This window comes from Haplochromis burtoni, unplaced genomic scaffold (assembly GCF_018398535.1).
Source record: "Haplochromis burtoni strain Fernald_Lab_line unplaced genomic scaffold, NCSU_Asbu1 Contig_665, whole genome shotgun sequence".
NCBI classification, from domain to species: domain Eukaryota; kingdom Metazoa; phylum Chordata; class Actinopteri; order Cichliformes; family Cichlidae; genus Haplochromis; species Haplochromis burtoni.
This window is the reverse complement of record NW_024583026.1, coordinates 82,495-108,994: the sequence shown is the minus strand read 5'-3', so window position 1 is coordinate 108,994 and position 26,500 is coordinate 82,495. Positions and strand designations below refer to the sequence as shown.

The following is a 26,500-nucleotide window of genomic DNA, read 5'->3' as shown; positions in this document are numbered from 1 at the left end:
TGTGTGTGTGTGTGTGTGTGTGTGTGTGTGTGTGTGTGTGTGTGTGTGTGTGTGTGTGTGTGTGCTCTGTGATAAACAGACTCTGGATCAGTTCCAGCCTTCCTGCTCCTCTGGACTGAAGCTCAGTCTCTCGGCGCTCCACTCTTCCAGGGCTCTCCAGGATTTTCCAGGACGCCTCTGAAGTGTTTTCCAGGTAAAGCGGCTGCAGGAGATGCAGCCAGACTGCGTGTGTGTGTGTGTGTGTGTGTGTGTGGGTGGGTGTGTGTGTGTGTGTGTGTGTGTCAGATTTACATAGTGAATCCCTTGCTGGGACATCCGAGGCCAACATCACATGACCTGAGAGCGACAGCGATGTTTCCTGAGGGACTCGGCCGTGTTTCTGTGTCACAGAGTCTGTTTGATTTCTCGCTCCTCGTGTCACAGACCTCCTCCTCCTCCTCTTCTTTGAATTTTATTATCTGAACTCCTTTGTGTCACGCAGCTGCTCCTTGTCCTCTCTCCTTCCTCCTGTTGCCTGAGAAGACGAGTTCGGGGTCAACGGCGGTCCGATCAGGTTCAAGTTTATTGATCAGAGTTTTCCTGATTGCAGTGATTGAAGCTCCAGATTTACACTTTTTTATTCTTCTGAATCTTTTTTCCAGCTTCTCAGTCTGCTTGCAGTCATGCAGTACTGCTGCAGTATTACTGTCCCAGTACTGCAGTGAGGCTGGCGCACCTGGGGCTCATTTGTGGAGCCGCAGCTCCCCCTACAGGAGGCTTGGTGAAGTGCAGCTCACAGACTGCTGCCCACTATCACTCAGAGCAGCAGGATGTTTTTAATGCAGATGTTCAGTGAAACTCACGGACGGCGTTCAAGTTGGACGCTGCCGCCCGTCAGCAGGAGGCCGGGTTCAAACTGCCTCAAGAGGTCACAGCTCCTCCTACATGTCCTACATCAACCATCTCGAGACGTTTGTAGGAGGACACGGACTGTTGATTTTTTTAACCCTTAAACTTTGTGCAGTTTTCTGTAAATTGTGTGTCACAAACTTAATTCATGTTTGTGTGACTCATTGAAATTTTCTCTTCCTGAAAGTGAAACTCTTACCAACACACAGGGCCAAAAATGCTCCCGTTCACAGCTTTGATGTCACAAACAGGAAGTACGATAAACACGGAGACGAAGCCACACAGGCTTGGCACAGGGGGGCATGACCGACAGGGAACACCCAACACCGAGACGAGACAGGAGAGGACACTGAGGAACTCAACGATCACAAAGAACTGAAGACTAATGAAGATCACTGCAGGACTAGAAATAACCATGAAGCTGAGAATCAGAGAACATTTTAAAATAAACAGTCCAGAAACGAGAAACAGTGGGTCACACATCAGTACACTCACATTAACTGTAGCGCATCTGTGTTCAGTTTCTCTGGCCACACCCACCTGATATCTGCCACACCTGTTCAAAGACCTGCCTGACAAAGTGGAGCAGACCAGAAGATCCTCAAAAGTCAGACATCACACTGCGATCCAAGGACGTTCAGGAACAACTGAGAAACAAAGCAGTTGAGATCTCTCAGTCTGGAAAAGATTGCAAAGCCATTTCTAAAGCTGTGGCACTGCAGTGAACCGAGTGAGAGCAGTTATTCACAAATAGTGCAAAGATGTGATGAACCTTCCCAGGAGGGCCGACCAAAATTACATCTCATGAAACTAACAGAAGGAACATCGTGCCAGCAGTAAAACATGTTGGTGGTAGTTCGATGGTCTGGGTCTACCAAAACATCCTGAAGGAGTGTGTCCAACTACCTGCTAGTGACCTCAAGCTGAGCTCAGCAGCAGGTCCACCTCTGAATGGCTTAAGGAAACCAAAATAAAGGCTTTGGAGTGGTCTAGTCAAAGTCCTGACCTGAATTCGATTGAGATGCTGAGGCATGGTTCATGCTGGAAAAACCTCCAATGTGGCTGAAATATAACAATGGTGTAAAGATGAGTGGGCCACAATTCCTCCACAGCTGGAAAGGACTGACAGTTATCACATTACCTGACTGCAGTTGTTGCTGCTAAGGGTGGCTCAATCAGTTATTAGGTTCATTTCTTCCCCTTAATAATAAACACCTTCATTTAGAAAGTGGACTAGAAAGAGAGAGCAGACCAGGTGTTGGATGTTGCTGAGCACCAATGAGCAGGTACTCTGTGTCTGCGTGATACGGCGCGCTAACCAAAGCAGCTAACATTATCTGAAGTTTGAGCATGCTAACAGCTGACTAAAACAACAAGTTGGTAGAAGCTGAAATGCTTAAAGTGAGACAAAAGGAGCCGTCGCACAGCCGAGGACGATGGTGGACATCCTCGATGAGATGGTGCTAATGTAAAGCAACCGTGTGGAGCTGTAGCGCTCCAGCAAACAGCGAGATCGTTTCTACGGTACTAAACACGCTTTGATTTGCCATAATAACTGGCTGTGTTTCAGATGCCCGTCGACGCTTCATCTTTATCTACAGTGAAGCGCTGCTATCTGAACCAACAGCTCTCTGACTGCAGTGATAACGTTGACGCCTCTCCTCTGATCGATAATTGGCGGGAGCTCTTTATTGACCCGTGAGCTGCCGTGGCGACTCGGTCGGAGACCTGCAGCACGAAGTCAGAGTTCCTCTAATTACCGACACAGTCTCCGTCTCATCTGGGTCGTCTCTCTGCGTGACGACGAATCGACTCGTATCTGATTGATAATCGGAGCAGAGTGATGCGGTGCGATTGCTGTTTGTGGGACATCCAATCATCTCGACTTTCACTCAACAAAACCAGAGTGACCCTGAATCCTCCCTTAGTGAGTTTTTCCTTTCCAGTCACCTTTCTCACTCACTATGTGTTAACAGACCTCTCTGCATTGAATCATATCTGTTATTAACCTCTGTCTCTCTTCCACAGCATGTCTTTATCCTGTCTTCCTTCTCTCACCCCAACCAATCACAGCAGATGGCCCCGCCCCTCCCTGAGCCTGGTTCTGCCGGAGGTTTCTTCCTGTTAAAAGGGAGTTTTTCCTTCCCACTGTCGCCAAAGTGCTGCTCATAGGGGGTCATATGATTGTTGGGTTTTTCTCTGGATGTATTATTGTAGCGTCTACTGTACAATATAAGCGCCTTGAGGCGACTGTTGTTGTGATTTTTTGCTGTATAAATAAAATTGAATTGAATTCAGAAACTGTATTTTGTGTTTTCTCGTGTTATCTTAAAAAGTTGATTCTGTTCATCTGGACATTATGTCAGATTATAACAGATTTACCTGGATGATTGAACATACATCAAGATGCGTGTGTCATCTTTGCCTAATATTCAGATTTGTTTAATGACCTGAAATATTTAAGTGTGACACACAAAAAAACAGGAAGTTGGGGGCAAACACTTCTTCACACCACTGTAGGAGGTACTTTTGAATGCACCGTCTGGGTCACCATCAGCTGTAGACCTTCGATGTGGGCGGGCCATCTGACCTCATCCCCAACTGATGACCTCACACTGTGCTTGGGTGGAGGTTAATCAATCACCTGGCTGTCAGGCCTGTCAGTCAAAAACCCAGAAGGCATGTGTGTGCTTTCTTTTTTAGTGTGTACCGTCCAACCCTCTCCTGGAAACACCTGTCCACCTGCCCTTTGAGCGACTGCAGAAGAACTGGTTCATGGAGGTACTGAACCCACTGTGTCAGTGTGTCTTAAGCTGGGCTTACACTGTACGGTTTTTGGCCCATTTTGAGCCGATTTTTTAGTCGTGCGACCGTTTTCGGGATCGGCCTGAGTTTCGCCTTCATCATGTGTCGTGCGTCGTGTAGTATACGTGGGGTAACGAGAAGCGATTAACACCTCATGACCAGCTCCCGATCATCAGTCGCTTAGTCGTAAGAACATCAAACCTGTTTGTAATCCTGTCGGACGTCGTGAGGGCGTCACCGCAGCCTCTCACACAGATTTTTGTGTTATAAGCTTCATGTTATGGACGCACAGTTTGAGCACTCAGGTCGCATCAGAGCATCGGGCCGTATAGTGTGAGACCTGCATCGTGACCTATGAACTTCTGACCCCTGCGAGTCAATCGTGCAGTTTGAGCAGGAGCTGAATAACACGACTGAAAAAACTCGCACAGTGTAGCCCAGCTTTAGGTGTGTGTGTAAGGTCTGGTGTGAGGTTCAGGTTGATGCTGCAGTGATGAAATCTGTGAATGATTAATTTTGGCACATTGCTCAATACATGAGCGTGGCACAGAAAGGAAGTGGCAAGAGGAGCGAAACACCGAGCGGTCACCCGAGACTGCAAAACCAGGGGTGAACGAGACATCGATTCACTGATGCACAATTCAATTCAGTTTTATTTATACAGCACCAAATTACAACAACAGTCACCTCAAGGCAGCAGAACCAGGCTCAGGGAGGGGCGGGGCCATCTGCTGCGACCGGTTGTGGAGAGAGAAGGAAGACAGGATAAAGACATGCTGTGGAAGAGAGACAGAGATCCACACCACCAGGATACACAACAATGACATCGGGATGTCGTTCGGACTGGAGAAGTGTAGTCGAATGGTAACAAAGAGAGGGAAGGTAGTCAGAACGGAGGGGATCGAACTACCAGAAGGCAACACTGCAGTTGCAGACATAGAGGACAGTTACAAGTACCTGGGGATCCCGCAGGCGAATGGGAACCATGAAGAGGCCGCTAGAAAAGCTGCAACCACCAAGTACCTGCAGAGGGTCAGGCAAGTCCTGAGGAGTCAGCTGAATGGTAAGAACAAGATCCGGGCCATCAACACGTACGCCCTGCCCGTGATCAGGTACCCTGCTGGGGTAATAGGCTGGCCAAAGGAGGAGATAGAAGCCACTGACATAAAGACAAGAAAGCTCCTTACCATGCATGGAGGGTTTCACCCCAAGTCCAGCACCCTGAGGCTGTACGCTAAGCGGAAGGAAGGGGGCCGGGGACTGGTGAGTGTCAGCACCACAGTCCAGGATGAGACAACGAACATCCAAGAATACATTGGGAAGATGGCCCCAACTGACCGAGTGCTCAGTGAATACCTCAGGCAGCAGAAACCCAAGAAAGAGGAGGGAGACGAGGAACCATCATGGAAGGACAGGCCCCTGCACGGTATGTACCACCGGCAGATAGAGGAGGTGGCTGATATCCAGAAATCCTACCAGTGGCTGGACAAAGCTGGACCGAAAGTATATTGACCCATTGGCCCTGCTCTGTGTTGAACTGGGAGCCAGTGAAGTGCCATCAGTACTGCAGTAATGTGGTCACATGTCTGCGTACCTGTTAAGATTCTGGCGAATGAACTTCAGTCCATCGAACACAATGTGTCGGTGATCTCACGCGCTGGATACGAAAACATGGACGGAGACAGGAATGATCGAAACTTAGATGTAGTTTGATGTGATAGAAGGCAGCTCTGGTGACCTTACTGATGGATGTGTGTCAAAGGCAGAGATGACAAACGTGAACACATTTTCTGTGTGTGAGGTTTTGCACCAACAACAAATATTTGTCTCATCTCTGTTCTTAGACAGTTTCATCCAGCAGTTACAGTACGTGACCAGCTCAAAGGTTTGTGAGATCATCAGAGGGGAGTGTGTCACCTATGGTCAGGTGTATTACGATTCATGTAAAGCTTAGACAGTGACAGACTGACCCTCTCTGAATCTTATAAACAAAACAGCAGAATCAGACCAACTATTGTTGATCTTTTGTCTATTTTCTCTGACGATGATGATGAAGAAGAACATGTGTGCGGATGATGTAAAGTGTGTCTCGGTGCTGCTCTCGTATTCAGGACGTCTCTGCTCATGAACAATTCATCGACAACAGCGAGAACAAAGCAGCTGCAGAAGAAGAAGAACGGCGTCTCCGCTCAGCAAAATAAAAGCCTCTAAAAGGCTTTAATGTCTCCTTTGATTTTTTTACTTCTGACACGGTTTCTGCTGGGACGTTTCCACGCCGACGGCAACAAGAAGAAACCCGAGTGAGGAACGTTTCGCAAAAACTTCAGCTTCACAAACACATTTAACTGTCAGCGAAGCCCCGCCGGCGGCGCCCACCAAGTAAGACCGCAGGAGGCCACACGCCTTCATCCTTACGACCACGAGGAAGATCAGAACATCTGACAGACCGTGGAAGCTGAACGCAGGAAACATTCTCACCGACTCAGCGGCCAAACATGCAACACAAAACTTTATTTGTAAGCACAGTCAGAGCAGATCAAATGTGGACAAACTCGGTGGAGGCGGGTCATAAACGAGCTCATCATCGATCCGCTCCCGCCCCGTGAAGCTGGCAGCTGGTCGCTCTAACCAGCTTGTACCCAATTAATCAATCCTGCGCTGTCATTGGTAGTTTCTCTCTGAACCCGCCCACTTCACAAGCCTAATTCACTTCCTGTGAATCGCTGCCAGTGTGGGCGTGGCGCCATGCTCCAGGGTCAGATTGACTAATTGGGGAAAATGATCATGTGACTGCGACCTTTATTAGCAAACACAAGAGGGTCATGAACAAGTGGGCGGAGCTTCACTTGACTAGCCTGGGATTTGTGCATCAGCTTGCCCGGTGATATTGATAACGGTAACGCGGTGTGACATCATTTATAACGAGGTCCCGACCAATCAGCATACAGATGCTTGTGGCATGGATGCTCACGTGTGACGCCGCAGGAATTTACGTCAGAGGAAAGAATCAGACTCACAGAGAGCAAACAGGAAGTCGGCGGGTCCACTGAAGGATCTGCAGACACACCTGAAGGACCTCACTGACTCCAGATCAGAAGCACACAAACACAGAGAGACCGCCAGGTTCTGCTGAGGTTCTGCAGGTCCGGTGAACGAGCTGAAGACGAGCAAACTGCAGGTGGAGGTGAAGATGGAGGCTCTGCAGGGTGAGGCTGTTTGTTTGGGTGGAGGAGGAGCTGCCGTGTGGTGTTTCGGGCCTTCGGGACAAAGATTTTCCGCTCAGAATACTTCAACATGAAGATGATGTGAAACAATTCAGGCGGAGCCGGCGAGGACAGAGGGACGACAGCGGGCCGGGGAGCGGGGAGGAGGTGGGAGGAGGCGTGGAGGGCCTGAGGGAGAATCTAAAACAGCGTTTAGCACTCGGCTGACCTTCACTCGCTCCTCGCACTCCTTCCTCTCTCCTTGTTCTTTCGCTCCGTTTGCTCTAAACAGCTTCCACTCGTTTAACCGAGCCTCGGGAGAGAGACGCCGTCTGCACGCCGCCTGTCTCACCATCAGCTGACCTCTGACCCCTGAAATCACAAAGAGCTTCCTGTAAAGGCTCATTCCACTGATTTCACTGCTGATACCTGCAGACAGCGAGCTGTGGATGAGAACACCTCCTGAACAGCTGTTTCCATCTCTGAGGATCACTCCTCCTCCTCCTCCTCCTCCTTTTCTTCTTCTTCACATCTAATTCATGCGCTCACACCGAGCTGCAGATACCTGCAGCAACATACGAGCTCGACATCTGTCGGCAGCTCATGACGCAGAGAACCCGGAAACAGCTACAGCTGCTGGTTCTGCTGGTTGTTCGTGGCGGAGCTCGTCTGTTTTTGCAGTTATTAAACGTCTGCCTTCGTCTGTCGATCCTCTCAGAGCTACACGGTCTGATACTTGTCTGTGATCCTCTTCATCGCTCCGCTCAGGTCAGGTGAACAGTCTTCATCACTGTATGACAACGTCGGCGATCTTCTCGGCTGTTTCAAAATGAAGCTGCTGTTTCACATCACTGTGTGTCAGGCTGTCACTCACCGATCTCTGGTTTCACTTTTTAAAACTCTGGTCTCGGTCTTTGAATGCGTCACCTGAGCCTCACAGATTCTTCAGCCCAGCCAAACTCACTCGCGCTGCTCTGCCGCCACCTGCTGGACACTTTCAGCCTTACGCCGAGCAGCTTTTTAAAGCCGACACAGGAAGTGACGAGATCAGTTCTGTCCTCTGGTGTGTGCTTTCAGTGTTGGACTTCTTTAAAGCATTTTATAGACCTGAAAATATTATTTCAGTGCCGTAAAAAGGAGAGCCGTCTCCCTGCAGTCAGGAACAACTGTTAAAAGGAACACATCAGCCCTCTTTTTACTCGAGCAGCTGAATTACTCGAGAGATAAAAACAGGAAAATAGAAATATCACAATTACCACATTATTAATATCATTATCACGGGTCATTAGCAGGCGACACAGATTGATTTAAAAAACCTTCACAAGCATCTGGTCTGCATGTAAATGTGGAGAAATGCATGAAAACACCGAAAGCACCGTACTCGATAAACATGAAGTCAAACATTTACAGCTTTCAGTGAAAATCACAGTGACGACAGATAAACACTCAGTGTGTTTTACCAAAGAATAAATAATATTAACTACTGTCATTATAACTTATTCATATTTTGTTACTACGTCCAAGCTGCCTGTTCTCTCTGCCTCCCTCCGGTCTGTTATTTCCTCCTGCTGTCTGCTGTTTATGTTTTATTCATGCACGATGTCATTGTATGACAGTAAAGGGCTATTCTATTCTATTCTATTCTATTCTATTCTATTCTATTCTATTCTATAAGAACAATGGATCGAGAGATTCATTTATCCAACAATTGATTGAAAAGCATCAAAAATGAAATATTAAAAGGAACCAAAGTCGTTAGAATTTCATTTGGAACAATAAACATGACAATGAAGTCCAGTAGAAGCAGGAAGTATGACTGTACTTGACTTTGAAGTAATGAAAGGTGTCATTAAGTTTAAGCTGCACATATGTAATGAAAACGTGCGTTTGTGCAGAGGTGTGTGCCTCGGTCCACAGCACTGTCTGGAAGCACAGCCAGGTTCTAAAGGAAGAGTTTGGACCAGGGTCCATGTCATGGATGGAAAGGTTCGACGTCATTCTGCTTTTAAGGACGCGTTTAAAGTGAACTGCTCTCTACTAACCTGCTAGCTTTAACGAAAGGATCATTACAGTATTCGTAACACAGATTTTTCCTCATCTGAGAATTAAAGATTGCAACTTTCTGGACAATAGAAGTAAAAACAAAATGCATGAAACGATGTTTTCCTCTTCCTGTGAAAAGAAATTTACACTGGAAAGATTTACAATCGTGGAGATGATCAGAATACCAAATATGTGACGTTTGAAAGTTTTCTCCAACTTTTCCTGCCTTTAAAAATGTTGCAGAAGAAGAAGGCCTTAAAAGTGTCAGAGGGACCAGCAGCATACGTGCAAGATAATTGTAAATAATTAAATAGAGTTTATTTATGTATTTCAGGACTGCTGCTTGGGTTGCTTGATGAACATGTTTGTAACTTAAAGACTGTTCAGTAAAAATAAATAAATAAATCTTTTCAATTCTCTTCGAACCTCGCGAGACAATCACCTCACCTTAATTGGATGGTCTGCCTCACGTCACAGTATTTGAAATTGAGGCGATCCTAAAAATGTCAAATCAACACGCGAAACGTCAACAAGTTCCGCTTCAAAATAAAAGTAATGTGCCGTTTTATTTTTTTCTTCGTTTCTCTTTTTAACCTTGAATGATAAGCCTTTATGTTAGACTTACACATGTATGATTTTATTTGATTTAAGTTTGTGTTTCACGTTTGGCTGCTGTGATGCAGGAAAGTGATAACTTTCAGGACTTTGAAGTTTATCTAAATGGAGTGAACATACACACTAAAATGTGTAATTATTATAAAAACACAGTAAAAATATAACATTTTCTTTTTAAAATTTCAAAATCAGATGACTTTTCTTCTTTTTAGGGTTCAAGAAAAAGAAGAATCATTATGTGTTCACACAACAGATTGTTATTTGGTAGCTCTCAGCACAGAAGAGACACCGCCTTTTACACACGCGCGCGCGCGCACACACACACACACAGATATTTGAACATATATATAAACATATTCAGATACACACACAAAAATAAGGCGGAAGCGAAACCGTCAGTGCTTTTATTGTGAAAAGCTGTTTCCGTGTCATACCGGAAGCGGTGGGCTTGATGCTGAGAGCTTCATGTTGCCGGTCAGCAGAAGGTCAGCCAACAGCAGCAGCAGCAGCGGATAGTTGTCGGTCAGGTAGCACGAAGTTAACGATCGATCGGTTAATCGGCTCCGTTTGTGCTCTTTGGGCGGGAAACCGGCAGCTTCCGGTCAGTGTCTACCAAACTAATGCTAACAGGCTAACTATTAGCTGCTAGCATGCAGTGCGCGCACCCCATGAAGAAGAGAAGTCTGGAGGCGGAGCCGCGCAACTCCAAAGCGGTAAGACACCTGAGGAGGAGGAGGAGGAGGAGGAGGAGGAGCAGTTTATTAGGAGTAGCCGGGGTCATCAGAGTTTTTGGACAAAAACAGTAATAACTTTATTTAAACAGTTTACAGAGACACGAGCCAAACAAAAACCATAGAAGAAGAAACATCAGCGAAATAAGAGAACTACAAAATATAAAAACTACAAAGTGACATCAGTCCTGAGCCTCTTCAAGTATATCAAGTACATCTGCAGGAACATCTGCAGCTTCTCGGGTGCTTGGAGCTCTTATTTGAACCTTCAGATGTGGCTCTGTTCCTCTGATCTTCGTACCTCAGCCTTTCCTCCTCGTTCCCTTCATTAAGAACGGCTTCCTGATGGGCTAAAGGTCCAAATCATCTCCCGGGTCCTGTGTCGGGTCTTCAGAACCCGTTCCTCTGCTGTGGAGATTTTAGGCCTCACACTTCTTCTTCTGTCCAGCTTTCTAAGAAGTCGAAGCGCACCACGCTGAGATAAGCAGAGCTTTCAGCTGACAGCTCTCTGGGAGTCGCACTTTCTCCCTCTCCCTGATCTTTCCTGCTTGGCTTTCATGTTTCTTGTATAGTCTCGCTTATTCTCTAACCCTAAGAGAGTCTCCCAGACTTGTTCTCTAAAAACCTAAAGAACAAATATGGATTTGATCAACTGGTCCCTTAATGGAATTGACACCCTTGGGAGAGCCCGATTGTCCTGCGGAGACGTTTGCTGCTGGATACTCGATGGTCGGTTGCGTCGTGTGTCTGATGACACTTGATGGAGGACAATGAACGACATCTACCAATTCAGAACCACGATAACAGAGTTCTGGCTGATTGGAGCTGGCTCAGCTTATTGAAGAACAAGAAGCGGCCGACATGACAGACGATGGGCAGGGCTGTGAGTAAGACTGTGTTTATTGAACGCAATATGGATACGATCTTGGAGAAGAACGGGAATTGAGAGACCTGGTGACCAGTGACGGACATTAGACCAACTGTAAAATTGGAAGCAGTTTGTTTGCACCAAAACAGCTGCCATCTCCATCATGAAGGTGCTCAGGGCACAAGCTGACGGGAATAACAAAACTCTCCTTTAGATAATAAGACTGTTTGTTGTGACTCTCTCCCTCCTCATTCAAGCCCGCGTCAACCGAAGATTGTTGACTTTTGCTTAACCTTTCTCTCGGCTGAACACACGCATGCACACACATGCACACATGTGCATGTACACTGACACAGAGCTTCATGGATTCATTAAAGAAACGGGAACGCTGACGTGTTTCTGTGACAGGAAACAACGGGTCAGAGGGGACGTGAGACGCTGCATGTAGAGGTAACTCTGTATGTGAAGTTGGGGTTTTGAAAACATGTTTAGCACAATCTTGTGTTGGTACAACTGTTTGCTTGTGTTGGGAACATTTTGCTTTTTGCATAAAGTTGGCTGATGGCAGCACGTGAACATCTGCTTTGCAGGCTCGATGAGGAACAGCTGCAGACTCCAGCATGTCGGTCTGACACAGTCCTCGTTTATAAAGTGCGTTACAAACACCAGCATCACGGCCAACAGCTGGATGTTCCTGTTTGAGTGCAGCCAGCCAAACAGCCACTTCCTGTTTACAGTTTATCCTGGTTTAACATGGACTCACTGCTGCAGCACCACAGTGATCCCCTCACACTGCTGTTTACTTTCCTCAGGTATAACATAAACTAATGTGAGCCTGTGAGCCCGGCCAACCAACCGCGTGACGTCACGCTCCGTGCTGACAGAAGATGCCGCTGAACATGTTTTTAACACTTAAAGCACTGATTTCTTAAAGCCAGCGTCACAGACAGAGTGACAGCTGTGGGAGTGTCTGAGAGCAGGTCCGTGGGGTAAAGGAGGTGTGCAGCACTGCGTGTCTCCGGGTCGGGTATGAAAACTGAGGGCTGACGGAGGCCACTCAGTGACTTCTTCATGACCTCTGTGGTTGCGTGCTGTACTTCTGGATTACCAAAACACAAGTTTAGAAGGAAAGTGACACACCTGCTTAGCCCCACCCCGTCAGTGAGGTCACAGTTTCAGGTGAGGTCCTCAGGTGTGCTGATGGTGCTGATGTTGGGTTTTTTTTTCAGAAGCGGCTCTGTTTGGAGGCGGAGCTCCAGATGTCCGACTGTCCAATGGAGACGTCGCAGAGCAGTCCTGCGACCAATCAGCAGCCGGATCAACAGGTGAGCTCGTCGAGCTTCCTCTGACTAACACAAGATGTCATTAAGATGTGAGGATCAGAGGTCAGCTTCAGATAAACGTGGTGGAAAGTCCTCACCGTGTTCAGCTGGAGGACAGGTGTACAGGTGCTGTTGCTATGGTGACTTGTGTGTGTGTATGCAGGTACGGCCCACACCTGTTCTGCTCTGCTGTCCGAGGTGTCTCAGAGGAGAACCGGTAAGACGCCGAACTCACGAAACATTTAAGCCCTGCCCCCTGTGGAAGCGAGGCTTACAGAGTCGTCTCTGTGGCTCCGTGATTGGCTGAGAGCCTCAACGGTGTCTTTTTGCCTTTTCAGGGTCACTTCAACCACATCATGGGCCTCTGAAGCTCCACCCATTCTCCTGCAACCAGCCGTCCAATCACATTGATGCTTCAGGTGCTTTACTAAAATGGTGCTGCTGGAAGATGTCATCAAGGCCCCACCCCACCTTCACATCGTTGTCAAGGAGACGGTTTAACGTTTCCATCCAGTGATGCATTCAGGACCAGCAGTACTCCTCAGACTTAAGTTCTGAAATCTCTGATGTCCTTGTGTCCCTGAACACACCACTGAGTGTGAGCGTTTACCTGAGCTTTAACCCCACCCCCTCTCCTGTGTGATATGTGCAACAGTCCAATCAATGATCAATAACTGTGATTGACGTGGTGGTGCGTTCACTGTCTCCGTTTAAAGGGCTTTCACACGTTGAAGACTTGTGATGTGTTTACAGGAAAAATGCCAGTAGAATTTTTTTAAACTCCAGTATAGAACCGACTGAAAGGCTTAACGAGGTGTTAATAAGAGTTTACTGTAAGGGGAAGGAAAATCCATGTGGTTTTTCAAAATAAGAGTCTTCGTGTCTGTACATTTCTATTTTTCTGAGGCAGATTTGTATATTTTTTACTCTGAATTTGACTGAATGTAAAAGCAGCTCCCTATTTTTGATGACATCACTTCCGCTATCTGAGGCCAGCATTTGTACTGATTTCAGAATAAAAGCTTTGACTGTGAACAGCTTTGTCCCCCTTTTCTTTTGACTAAACCAACAAACAAGCTGAAGCGAGGAGAACAGTGATGATGGCAGCTGGGGCGTTTCAGAGAGCACGGTGGTGCCTTTAATGGTCAACGACCTTTGACCTTCATCGTGCTGGAGAAGTGTTGATGCTCTAGATCTCAGCTGAACATCGTATGTTTAAAGAGCTCTGACTGTTTGTCAGCCTGGCTACAGTGCTGAAGAGAAACCTGGGGTTGTTCTTATTTTCTTCAATCAGTGATGAATAGTAAGATGTTCTGGCTTTGTGGAGGGCTTTCTTATAAAGCAGCAAACTATTTCTCCAGGCTAAATGATGATCCTCTAGATTTGTGACACGCCATTTCCTCTCCAGATTACGAGTCATCTGCTTTAGGCTACGTGTTTGAGAATTATACCACGGAGTCAGGTACTTCTGATTAGAGACCTTAGTTTTCACTGGAGCTACAGTATCCAGAGTCGTACGTAGTGAGGAGGTGAAATTATTAACAAGATAATCGACCTCTGTTGGGGTAGCGTTCAGATAGCTGCTCTGCTCTGTGTTGGTACAGGGCATTGGAGATGATAACAGTGGGTGGATTATATTCTTAAACTTAGTTACAGCTCTTTCAGAAAGACATCTACTGTCATCTTTTCCTAAATGTATTTACAGGGAAAAGACTTAAAGTTCATGAAACTACAGTTAGAAAAAGACTAAACATGTAAGGCTTGTTTGGAGGAAACGCAGGAGAAAGGGTCTTCCGTCTAACATGCAAACCTGGGTTTGGAAAGCGTTTTGGAACAAACCTCGTCCATAGTCTAAGGAGCTGGGACTGGACCCGTTTGTCCTGAATGCACAGCAGGGTTCGAACCCCTCACACGAGCCATCAGCACGGTGGATGATGATCCGAGAGCAGCGTGAACTCCTCTGCCCACCAAAGCATTCTACATTCGGAGGCTGTCTGTCCCACAGCTGACGCTTGGACCAAACCGGGTCATCAACAGGACGATGACCCAAAAGAAAAGAACAGGGCTGCTGCTACGGTCCAGTCAGAGCTCAGAGAGCCGTGCATGAATGAACGCTGCAAACCTCGATGAGATGAAGCTGAGTGAACCACAGCAAACCATTAATGCTGATGATAATGGAGCTTCTACAAGCTGCTGAGTCACAGTTTGGTCCTCACAGAGCTGCACAGTCCAAATTTCCATATGATTGTAAATAAAAACCAGTTTCATCTGCATATAAATGGACTTTTTGTTTGAATTGTTGGGGAGCACAGAGGATGGAAGCAGAGGCCCTGCTGCACAGAGACAAATGTGAATTCTTCAAACTGTTTATTAAACTCAGAGTTTTCTTTAAACTGTCAGCAGAAACAAAAAAAACATCAACAATTTGAAAAAAAAGGCAGGAGAAGAAACCGGAGTTGGCCCGCCCTCCTCCACTGTATGCCCCACCCTCCACCGCTATCGGCCACGCCCCCTACACAACTGACAGTCCCCTCCTCCTCCGATGTCGGTCGTTCTCGCGGTCACGTTGGTTTGGCTCTCTTGGCTGCTGGAGTTTCACCTGTTCGGGTAGAAACACACCTGGTCAGTTACCTGTTTATCTTCAGCACTGATGACACAGCTTACAATCAGTACTCCGAAGCCCACTCGGTGGTACACAGGACCCCACTCTGGGTTCCGGTTATGTTGCTACACGCTGGAACATTTAGAAGTTGCCATCCAGAGAACACATCCTGGACATGTCCTCCTTTCTGACCACAGAATGACCAAACTTTGAATAAAACAAACGTCTGTTTCCAAGAGCGACCATCTCAGGGCCGGGGTCATTTCCTCTGATGCTGTTATTGAGGTTGTGCAGACGTGGCCATTGATCACATGACGTTCGGCCGTCCGTCAGTGTTGGACTGAAGCTTCAGTCACACGGGCTTAGAGACGACCGTCTGTGGGGGAAATGAGTATTCCTGACCGTGAGTCCCGCTGCAGCCGGCTCAGGTCACTTCTTCAGGAAGAAATGTTTCAATAAACCCGAACATCCAGGTGACATTCAGGACGGACGTCCAGCACATGGACATGTCTGATATCAGCCAGTTTCAAGAGGTGTTTGACTCGCTCATCATCACTTTATTCCACCGCAGCTCAATCGCCACAGAGCACAAACATCTGTAACATCTGTAAAGATAACCGGACTTAAACCTACCGTCTACTGAGCCCTGTGGCGCCTCCTGCTGGCTCCTCGTGGTGTAGATGATTCCGCTGGCTGTCCTCCTGGTTTCTGACCACAAACAAACAAAGTGTTTCCTGAGAGGGTTCATGCTCGCTCACAGGTGGAGGTGCAGCACCGGGTGCTCACCTGCATGCAGCAGAGCGGCTCTGCAGGTGGACGAGACGGCTTCTTTGGCGTCTCCGTCTGACAAACCGAACAGCAGAGCTCTGAGGAGGAGCATCAGGACCACAACACCACACACAGTAACACACGCAGTAACACACGCAGTAACACACGCAGTAACACACGCAGTAGTACTGCAGTAACACGCACAGTAGTACTGATGAAGGATACAGGTTGGTGACATCATACGGTCCTCTGAGCTCGAGAGCCTGCAAACAAAAATAAGCGTACTGAGCACGGCCACCAATCAATCAGCGATCAATACAGTCACTGATCACTGACCTTCTGAGCTGCACTGGACAGAATCACACTCTGAGAAAAAACACAAACACAATTTAGTCACGTGACAGGAAGTTGAGTGGTTGGTACAGGAAGCATTGGAGAAACAGCGCCACCTTTCCCTTGCAGCTCTCCATCAGACTGACGGCGTTGGCGATGGTGTAGCGCCTCATGGTGGAGTCTCTGATGGCTGCAGAGTACGACACCTCGAACACCACACCTCTGTCTATGGCCTACACACACACACAAACACACATTAATAAACAGTCACGTGACGGTCGCAGTAATAATCTGGGTCACGATGCTCGGTCACCCCGTTGATCGGCGCTCTCTTGAAGAAGAAAGGAAGTTTCTCCGTCATCGGCACACAGATGATGTCGATGTCATAAACCATGCAGGCTGCCTGCACACACACACACACACACACACACACACACACACACACACACACACACACACACACACACAGGGTTACATTACATGCATATGAGAGGTTTTGGAACTGAGCATCCAATCATGGTGCTGATGTGTGTATATTGTGTGTGTGTGTGTGTGTTACCACACAGCAGTGTTATTTTTACGCAGTGTTCAGGTGCAGCACGAAAAGCCAGATTTATTTTAAAAGTGTGCAAATAAAGCTGATGAAGCAGAAAGTCCTGCAGTCAGTGAACACAGCACAGTGTTTGCGTGTCAGTGAAGCTCACGTGGAAAAGTTTCTCTGAGGTTGGCTGGACAGCGAGCAGGTCGAAGCGACGGTACTCCGGAGCGTTCGGCCTCTGAAAACACACACACACCAAACCATGAATCAGGTTGTCACCCTTCAGATTATCATCCTGTAACCATGGACACGGCTGATGTAATCTGGAATCTCTTTAATTCAACTTTAGCAGAAACCACGGTTGCCTCTAACCACTCGAGTAATCCTGTAATCCAGATATTTAAAATGTACTTTACAGCTGACACAGGCCCCGCCCCCTCAGCACCCTGCCTTACAGATTGATTATGAAGACGTGATCGATGAGTTTACAGGTTTATGAAACGTCGGAGTTTACAGAACTCACAAAGTGACTCGCGTCTGACATCACCACCGTCAGCCTGTTCAGCACTCTGATTGGACGAGATCGACCCTGCACCACGGGCAGCTGATCGATCAGTTCGTCAATCGGAGTCGGGGTGGGGATCTCCTGCAGGAAGGAAGTGACACAAAATAAACATCTGAAGCTACGGATGCTTTTTGTTAAAAACTAGCCACAGATGTTTTATTTATTGATTGCTAATCAGACAGGTTCAACCTGAATATTAATTCCACAGTTTCTGTGCTGTTCCTGAACGCAGCGCAGCAGGTGCACTCACCTGTTTCTTCTTGGCTGTGGGCTCAAATACGTAGTTGAGGGCGATGGTGGAGAACCCGACTGCAGGAGGACAGAAACACATGTGTGAGGGCTGGAAGGTTTTCATCGTGCGATGCAACGCATCTGAGCAGGAGGCGGCTGATAATCACTGACAGCTGCATCAATGTCACGGACACACTCACAGCAAGAGGAACCTCTAAAACGGCCCGTTTTTTGAATGGAGTCTGGTGTAAACGCTGCTCACAGATTACATCTGCACCTTGGCTTACTTGATGCTGAGTCAGATTTCTGCGTTAAATCTTTTTCATTTTGTTTCAACTAAACTCGTAAAACCGTTAAAAGTTGCAGATTTTTGAATGGAGTCTGGTTTGGCTGTTGTTTGTTGTTTTGGGTGTAAAGCTGATCATTGAAACTTGACTGACAGGACGTTTCACTAATAAAGTGACCGTGAGAGGCTGAAGACATCAAACCCTCCTCAGTGACAGGTGGAGGGCATCAGAGAGGAGGTGAGACTGGTTCAGGTGTTACTGAGAGATGAGATCAGTGAGGATGAGGACATGAGAGAGCAGAGGAGGGTGAGAGCAGAGGTAAGGAGTGAATGTGTTGTTCACCAGATTTACACTGCAGGTAAAACTCCTCCCCCTACAGCCTTACCTGTAGTCAGCCTGCAGTCCACAGCCACACCCCTTCCCCACCTGTCACTTTCACTCACAACCAGGTTCAGAGACAAACGAAAAGACTCCACTCAGCCAGGTCTGCTGGACCAGCCGGCGAGCACCATCAGGCCGACCCTCCTGGGTGATCAGCTAACAGTGATGCAGGTGGATTCGCTGGTGTCCTGGATTGTTGTTACCTGTTGTTACAGGAAGACCACAATATGTGCGTCTTCCACAGTGTGTGTCTGACAAGGTGATCGGCACCACAGGGGACCGTCCTCTCCCCCTCCACCCTCTACACCACAGACTTCAGCCACTGCACACAGACCTCCATCATCAGAAGTTTTCTGATGACTCTGCGGTGGTTGGATGCATCAGTGAGGGTGATGAGTCAGAGTACCGGGCTGTGGTCGACTCCTTTGTGACGTCACACAGAATCATCTGCAGCTCAACGTGGCAAAGACCAAAGAACCGATTGTGGACTTTAGGAGGACCAGGAAACCTGTGACCCATGTTTCAATCCAGCGTGAGGACGTTGTGGAGGACTAGAAATACCTCAGAGTGCACATAGATAATAAACTGGACTGGGCTAAAAACAGCACTGCCCTCTACAGGCAGGGCCAGAGTCGTCTCTGAGGTCCTTCAACATCTGCCAGACAACGCTCAGGATTTTCTACGAGTCTGTTGTGGTCAGTGCATCCTCTGTGCTGTTGCACACCGGGCCAGCAGGTTGAGGGTTGCAGAAGCCGACAGACTCAATAAACTGATCACAGGGCCAGTAATGTTGTGGGGAGGGAGCTGGTCTCCCTCAGGGTGGTGTCTGAGAGGTGGATGTTGTACAAAATAAAGACAATACTGGACAATACCTCCCACCCACTCCATGACATGCTGGCCAATCACAGGAGCACGCTCAGTGAGAGACTGAGATTATCCATAACGCACCTGCATCTAACACACTGTGATAGTTACAGCCTCACTATCGGCACACACAGAGGAACGAAGTCCGCAGGACAAGAGGGCAGCTCAGTGTTAACACTTATACATTTACTGTGTGTAACTGATTATGGAGCTGTTTGTTCTAAGCTGTACTATGTTACTTAGTTCAGTGTGTTACGGCTCTGACTCGGAACAACTGCGACCACATAATTAAAATCATCAGTCTCTCGGGAATAGAGGGTACAGACTTTAGTTTACATTTCTGCAAACCGCGGAGAAACCTTAAAATGACTGTTTTTGAATGGAGTCTGATGGAAAACTTCTTGCCTGCCCTTTTCCACCAGACTCCATTCAAAAAACAGTCATTTTTAAAAGCCGCTGGTCCCGGAGACAGGAGCGTTACGTTCCCGCGGCTGAGCAGCGGCAGGCCGGCGAACAGAGCGTTGTCTGCGGCCGCGGACACTCACGGTGAGCCGCCGTCTCCACGACGCTGCGCAGGTCGCTCCTGTCCGGGAGAAACGACACGTTCAGGTCCATAAACACAGCCATGATGCCTCCGTCCGCCGTTCCACCACGTGTGCGCAGCCGCAAAGATTGCTGGGAACAGCAGTCCTCACGTCACAGCCGGAAGTAGCATTAAAGTCGTTTTTACCGCACTGATAGTGATGGGAATTCAGGATCTTTTTAGAGAACTGGGTCTTTCGGCTCCCAATGGGCTCTTTGGGTTGTTTTGTTGCTTTAATTAATTTATTATCATCAACAATATATAAATATGCACAAAAGGAATTACTAATGTTAAAAAAACGTGGTTTTATTTATTTATGTTTATATATAAATATATAGGGTGGCCCCTAGAGACAAAGCAGAGGGAGAAAGAGAGCCAAGGACAACAACAAGAGACAACATCGTCACATTAGAAAGGTATAGTAATCATCCACAATTATTTTCAGTTGCAGATGATAAAGGATTCAGAAAGTTTATTCATGCAGTGAATAAAGGAGTGAATAAATAAAAGTATATTTACGGTGGCCCCTAGAGACAAAGCACATACAAGCTCCAAAACACATTTCTAGCGTTAACTGAACTTCCAAAACAGAGCTACCTGGATCACTTAAATTACACAATTGAAAGCATATGTGTATTGTTTGGGTATGTAATAATAATAAAAAATAATAATAATAATAATATTTTTAAAAAATGTTCATTTACCTGTGACTTCACACCAAATCCGGTCATTGGTACTTCCTGGCTTGTGTAGCCAGTAGGTAACAAAAGCTCAACACTGCCCCCTAGCATCCTGGAGCACATCTGTTGTGATTTTACATGTTTTGGAGTTTGTACGTGTTTTGTCTGTAGGGGCCACCGTAAATATACTTTCATTTATTCACTCCACATAAAATGTAATAAATAAATCATATAATACAAAAACCAAATATATACATTTCAACTTTTAACTATTTAAATTTTCAGCTTTTTCCTTTTAAACAAATTTAAAGTGAAACAACACAAAACACTGCAAACCACAACACAATTAAATATAAATTAAAATAAGAAAACAAAAAGAAGATGCACATTCTCTGTCATACAGGCCTGGGATTGTTTTTTGGGAGAGTGTTTTCCTGCTTGGAATTGCATACATAGGATTCACTGCATGAATAAACTTTCTGAATCCTTTATCATCTCCAACTGAAAATAGTTGTGGATGATTACTATACCTTTCTAATGTGACGTTGTTGTCCCTATCGCCCCTCCCCCCTCTGCTCAGCGCAAAGCACAAGGCTCACGTGCAGAGTGAAGCGGGGAAAAGGGAGAGAGAGAGGGGGAGGGAGAGAGAGAGAGAGAGAAAACCCACGGCTCGCGATAAGGAGCCAGTCGCGTCGGTCACTTCAAAGAGTCGGCTCTAAGAGCCGTTTCGTTCGCGACCGACACATCACTATTGTCTGAAGTGAAAATTGAATATGAAACCTTTATTTATTCAAACTGTGAAACACTGGAAATAAAGTTTAAACAGACAGTTACTGATGGATGTTCAGCCCTGTCAGAGCCACGCTTGTCCAGAGTAACCACACTGGCTCCAGTAAAATAATAACATTCAAATAATGACGCAGCAAACAGTGACATCATATCCCAATTATGTTCATTATATCACATTAATGTTTTCTATCGTCTAATTAATATAATATTATACTTTACAAACAGTTTTATTTTTAAATACATTTACATTTTAGTTATATCATAACTGATCATAAGCGATAAATTACATGCATGAATCATAATATAATTATAATTCCTGTAAGTGCGGTGTTTTTCCTGCAGGGGGCGGTAGTTTGCTTGCTGTTATTGTCGTCAGCAACATGAAAATATGAGCAGAAGAAGAAGCTGTAGCGTCAGCAGCTCCACGGGAAAGAAAGAGACTCACACCAGACTCCGTTCAAAAAGTGGCCGATTTAAGGTCAGAGCTGCAGCTTTAATACAAGAACTGTGTGTGTAACTGCAGACGGTTACTGCAGGTTTCAAGGTGGAGGCTCCCACTGCTGTGGGTGGAGTTAAAGGGCAGATCACGTGGTGATTGGCTCCAGCAGAGTCCAGGCCGTGATCAGCAGCTTTTACAGCAGCTGGTTGGTTATTGGGTGAGTGGGTCTAACCTTTGATCTCACTCCGCCTGTTATTCTGAATAACACAGTACATTTGTTTCCAAGGCAACTGACATTAAAACAAAATGCTCCTCTCCTTCCTGCACTGCATGCTGGGAGTGTGAGTGAGTTTGTTTGGGCTGTATTTCAGAAGTTTACACCCTGTGGTTGTTCATTGGTTAAAGGTAAGATAAGTTTATTTCACTGGGTTGTGTAGAATGAGGAGTTTGAGTTAACAGTTCACTGTTGAGCTGGACACCGACCAGAAACATGGCAGAGAACGAATTAACCCAGGAATATACTCATGAGTCAAAGTGACGAGTGTCACTGTAACAGCAGTGATAAGGTCAGCAACATCACCTGTGGGCTTCATCATCGGACCATCGTGCAGCAGTAGCACCGCAGCGGTGCTCGCATTAACAGTTCAGTGTTCATGATGAGATTCTGTTAAGCTTTTAGTCTTTTTTGGAGCCAGTGGGTGTCGAGGGAAATCCCTTGAAGTCGTTAACTCAGTGGGAAATCAGGAAAACTTGAATGAGAATCTTTTGTCTCTATATCAGCTACAGGAGGGAACAGTGGACTCTGGGAAATTTGTTTTTCCAGGAAACTGTTTTTCCTGCTCTTCCACCACTGCAACAAAGCTTCGTTACTCGGTCCTCTGCAGTCCAGGTGGTGCGGTGCTTTTAGCAGCAGGTTCTCCGAGAGGCAGCTGGAGGTTCGTGTGCAAGCCTCCGCTGCAGAAACGTAGTGGCTCTGCAGTGGGGAGTGTGGTCCATGGGTCCACCCTGCTACATTAGTGGGGTGGATGTCCCAGCTACATCACTCCAGCAGCGGCGCTGAGAGTGCTCATATTCCCCTCCCAAATACAGCAGCACAGCAGCCTTTCCAGCTTTCTCATTGGTCAGGCAAAGATGGGATTCATGCTAACTAGGAGAAAGAAAACGAGGTCCACAGATGTTGACCTCCAGGGTCTGACTGCTTATGAAACGGCGGCACATCCACATGTTTCTGTGAAGACTGAACTCTGATGCTGTGCGTCTGTGAACACGTGCAGTAATATTTTCCCCTCTTTCTTTGTGTAACTGTTGACAAAGAGTTGTTTCAAAGGTCAGAGGTCAAAGGTCTCCTCCTCCCTGAGGTCGTCAGTCACAGGTCCACACTGTCGGACTCTCTGGTGTCAGACCACAGACGCCATACCTGAGCGTTTGTCCTTCAGAGAATCAGGTGTGGAGGTCATCTGCTGTCACCTGTCTGCAGGTAGGAGACCCCGCCCACATCAGAGCCATGCTGAGACCTCTGAGGCTCCTCCTCTCAGGCCTGAAAACGCAGCCGAGCCGCTGCTGCTCCAGCTTCGTGTCCAGGATGAGGTAACTCGTTATTTTGCTCGATTACTGATCGATCAGTCGGTCGATTGTTGGGCTGATCAGCTGATCTGTCCTTTCAGGTATGTGAACAGGCTGAAGGAGGACGACGAGGCGTGCGCGGCGGCGCTGAAGGATGGCTCCATCTTCCTCTTCCACCACTTGTCTCCTCTGCTGCGATGCCCCGACGCCAGAACCTTCAGCCCAGCAGCTTTCACCTGCTCAGGTACAGAACCGAGACCGAGCGAGCAGCGCTGAGGACCTGACAGTCCGGTGACATTCCTGCTGAGACGCTTTTTCGTGTTCCAGATGTGCAGTTGGTCCTACAGAGGCTCGGTTCAGACGGGTCGCAGCTGAAGGAGGCAGTTCTGATTGGCTGTTCTGAGCAGAACCAGGCTCAGTTCTGTCTGGATGTCGGTGAGAACGATTGAAATCCAGATCCCTGCATTGTGAGCTCGCCAGCGCCATGTTCCTGACTCTGGAGGTTCTGGTCTCTGTTCAGGAGAACTGGACCAGGCGGCGGTGGAGGAAGCCTCTCAGGGGACCTTCATCGATCTGAGGAAGGCCTTCTTTCTGCTGCCCGCAGCTGAGGCGCCTCTAGTGTCCAAGGTGAGTGACTGCAGCTGACCTCTGATACCCACCTGTTCGGTTCTGGTACCAAATCAGGAACGTTTCAGCACAGTCCCACCAAACCGATACTGATACCGCCCCAGTAGAAGAGTCACACAGTAGTCTGTGTGTCCTGACCCTGCAGGGTCAGGCGCTGCTGCGTTGGCATCAGACCAGCAGGTTCTGCGGCGCTTCGGGCCAGCCGACTCAACGAAACCGAGCAGGCAGCCAGAGGTTCTGCAGCAGCAGCTCCACAGTCTACTACCCGAAGGTAACGTCCTCGGTGCAGAACTGAACCAGAACAGAGCCGGGTCTGACTGTTTGTGTCTACAGATGTCTGCGGTGGCGGTCGCTCTGGTGTCTGATGGGAGTCGGTGTCTGCTGGGCCGCCAGCCATCCTTCCCACGTGGACTCTACAGCGCTCTGGCCGGCTTCTGTGACATGGGTCAGGCTCACCCGTGTGTGTGTGTTTGTGTGTGTGTGTGTGTGTAAAACTCACCTGTGTGTGTGTGTGTGTGTGTGTGTGTGTGTCTGTGTGTGTGTGTGTGTAGAAAGAACTGTGTGTGTGTGTGTGTGTGTGTGTGTGTGTGTGTGTGTGTGTGTGTGTGTGTGTGCGTGTTTGTGTGTGTCTGTGTGTGTGTCTGTGTGTGCGTGCGTGTGTGTGGTCCCAGGTGAGACTCTGGAGGAGGCGCTCTGCAGGGAGGTGGCGGAGGAGGTGGGTCTGGAGATCCAGAGCATCTCCTACAGCTCCTCGCAGCACTGGCCGTTCCCGCACAGCTCCTTCATGCTGGGCTGCCACGCCTTGGTTAGCCCCGCCCACACTCAGGTGAGCTCACAGGTGATTATTGAGGTTGTGTAATCAGGACGAGGAGAAGCGAGCTCGGAGCTCCTCGTACTCAATGATGTAGTGTCATGTGACCTGCTCTCGTTTCCTGTGCAGCTGAGCGTGGACAACTCAGAGCTGGAAGATGCTCGCTGGTTCACCATGGACGAAATCACCCGCGCCCTCCAGGTGAAAGCTCCGCCCAGGAGAGGTGACCCCCCCATCATCTGGCTTCCTCCGAAACACGCCCTCGCCAACCGCCTCATCAGGGAGTGGGTGGAGCAGCAGCGGCAGAGTGAGGGCGGAGAGTGATGGAGGCGGAGCTGCAGTCGGAGTCATCAGATCACACCTGAAACACGGATGTTTCACCTCCGCTCCTGAGATCTCACAGTTCAGAAGTCCATTGAGATTCTCTGATTTTAGCCTCCTTCACAGATCTAACCTGTGACCTTATTGAAAGAAACTTTTAATGTGAAAAACATTCAGTCAGTCACAACAGGAAGCAGCTCGTGGACTCTGACCTGCTGATGTTTCCTCCAAACTGGTTTTAATTTTCAATAAAAATCCCAGAATGGAAAAAAGCTAGTGCTCGGTTTCTTTTGTCTGAGAAAGAATCAGCAAACACCAGCGTTCACTCATCAAACGTCCGATTTAACAAACGAGCTGTCCAAGGGGCATTCGAGGCCGCGGTGTCTCACCTGTCCAGGTTTACCTGAGGGCTCGCAGGACAGACATGAACTCGGGTGGAAGAGAAACATTTTCACTACCCTGCTGCTGCTCAGCTTTTATTTTGGTATTTCCTGTGAAACACTGGAGGGGCGTGATTGATCACTCTTCTTCTGTGGTATCTGTCCTCCGGGCTCACTCAGGATAAAGCAGTTTGTGATGACAGGTTTGCTCTGCTCGTCCTCAGAGTGTGAGGAAGGTCCCAGGATAAATTAATCAGTCTGGTTTGTGAGATTCGTATCAGGACGATAAATAAGTGAGGCCGACCGCCCTGCGTGCAGCTTTGACCCAGAGTGGCAGCACTGCTGAGAGCTAAACATGGTCTTCTCTGTACACAGATTTCTGTTTATCCATCATGTTTCTGATTGGATGGCTGTAAATGGAAATAGAGCAAAACGTTTTTTTATTGAAAGTGTTTATTTGTTTGATTTTTAGATGAAAAAATAAATATTTAGCTACTCGTTGGAGGCACAAACCGTAACGTGTAACCTGATCCAGCCCAGAAACAGGCGGAACGACAGTCAGACATCCGTGAGCGCTGTCCGGATCACGTTAGAAACGGAAGCAGCTTCCTGTTTGAACCGGAAGCCAGAGCAGCTCTTGGTGCAACCCCCCGTGTAGTTCGGGTCTGTGGGTCGGATCAGACTGGACTCTCGGTTCTTTCCTCCGGGCCCTCTGTCCTCTGAGTAACCGCTGAGAGCGGCCCGAGGTCCCGCTGATGGTCGGCAGGGCTCCGCGGCCTGTCAGCCCGCAGGATGAGCTTCTCCGCCGGCCTGCACACACAGCTGGCCGCCGTCATGGAGTCCCTCGTCCACGCTGCAGTGGCGGAGCTGAAGAAGCTGGTGGAGGCCGGAGAGGAGCCTACTGTGCTGGCCAGAGAGAGGACGGAGAGCCGCGAGAGGATGGTGAGGAGCGGGGACTGCCTGGTCGTTTGTTTTAATCAATTTTAAATCATGCTTTTTATTTGTTTGTGTTTCTAATGTCTCTGTAAAGCACTTTGAATCACCTTGTTGTTGAATTGTGCTATACAAATAAACTTGCCTTGCCTTGGTGTGGTGGTGTAACTGGTTGCCCAGTGTAGCTGGTGTGGCGATGTAACTGGTGACCCAGACTAACTGGTGTGATGGTGAAACTGGTGGCCCAGGCTAACTGGTGTGTTGGTGTGACTGGTGGCCCAGGCTAACTGGTGTGTTGGTGTGACTGGTGGCCCAGGCTAACTGGTGTGT

At 47.8% G+C, this 26,500-nt stretch overlaps 4 protein-coding genes across 9 annotated transcripts in view; 3 read left to right on the top strand and 1 right to left on the bottom strand.

Moving 5' to 3' along the window:
- The first annotated feature begins 9,959 nt into the window (after nucleotides 1-9,959).
- si:ch211-221j21.3 lies at nucleotides 9,960-13,510 on the top strand. The gene is made up of 4 exons (XM_042215160.1): nucleotides 9,960-10,267; nucleotides 12,383-12,478; nucleotides 12,639-12,692; nucleotides 12,814-13,510. The coding sequence occupies exons 1-4, from the start codon at nucleotides 10,205-10,207 to the stop codon at nucleotides 12,841-12,843; spliced, it is 243 nt and encodes an 80-aa protein (XP_042071094.1). The 5' UTR covers nucleotides 9,960-10,204; the 3' UTR covers nucleotides 12,844-13,510.
- Nucleotides 13,511-14,825: 1,315 nt separating this feature from the next.
- On the bottom strand, nucleotides 14,826-19,744 carry rpp30 (ribonuclease P/MRP 30 subunit). The gene is made up of 11 exons (XM_005949500.3): nucleotides 19,590-19,744; nucleotides 17,532-17,590; nucleotides 17,240-17,362; nucleotides 16,883-16,954; nucleotides 16,492-16,581; nucleotides 16,295-16,411; nucleotides 16,182-16,211; nucleotides 16,071-16,108; nucleotides 15,864-15,943; nucleotides 15,711-15,785; nucleotides 14,826-15,074 (listed from the first exon to the last, which is right to left on the bottom strand). The coding sequence occupies exons 1-11, from the start codon at nucleotides 19,669-19,671 to the stop codon at nucleotides 15,037-15,039; spliced, it is 804 nt and encodes a 267-aa protein (XP_005949562.1). The 5' UTR covers nucleotides 19,672-19,744; the 3' UTR covers nucleotides 14,826-15,036.
- Nucleotides 19,745-21,463: 1,719 nt separating this feature from the next.
- Nucleotides 21,464-25,114, top strand: nudt13 (nudix (nucleoside diphosphate linked moiety X)-type motif 13). 6 transcript variants are annotated; one of them, XM_005949498.3, is made up of 9 exons: nucleotides 21,464-21,574; nucleotides 23,013-23,122; nucleotides 23,200-23,342; nucleotides 23,426-23,533; nucleotides 23,619-23,725; nucleotides 23,871-23,996; nucleotides 24,059-24,170; nucleotides 24,397-24,551; nucleotides 24,666-25,114. In XM_005949498.3, the coding sequence occupies exons 1-9, from the start codon at nucleotides 21,485-21,487 to the stop codon at nucleotides 24,858-24,860; spliced, it is 1,146 nt and encodes a 381-aa protein (XP_005949560.1). In that variant the 5' UTR covers nucleotides 21,464-21,484; the 3' UTR covers nucleotides 24,861-25,114. The 6 variants fall into 6 exon arrangements, with proteins under 6 accessions (XP_005949560.1, XP_005949561.1, XP_014185500.1 ...); XM_005949499.3 differs by having other exon boundaries at nucleotides 23,622-23,725; nucleotides 24,666-25,111; XM_014330014.2 differs by having other exon boundaries at nucleotides 21,480-21,752; nucleotides 24,666-25,113.
- A 306-nt stretch (nucleotides 25,115-25,420) lies between these two features.
- Nucleotides 25,421-26,500, top strand: part of si:ch211-207i20.2 (uncharacterized protein LOC568537 homolog) — a 3,619-nt gene continuing 2,539 nt past the window's right edge. Inside the window, exon 1 of the mRNA XM_005949497.3 lies at nucleotides 25,421-26,179. Within this exon, the coding sequence (XP_005949559.1) occupies nucleotides 26,030-26,179 (150 nt within the window). The 5' untranslated portion in view covers nucleotides 25,421-26,029. The remainder of the gene's footprint in view (nucleotides 26,180-26,500) is intronic.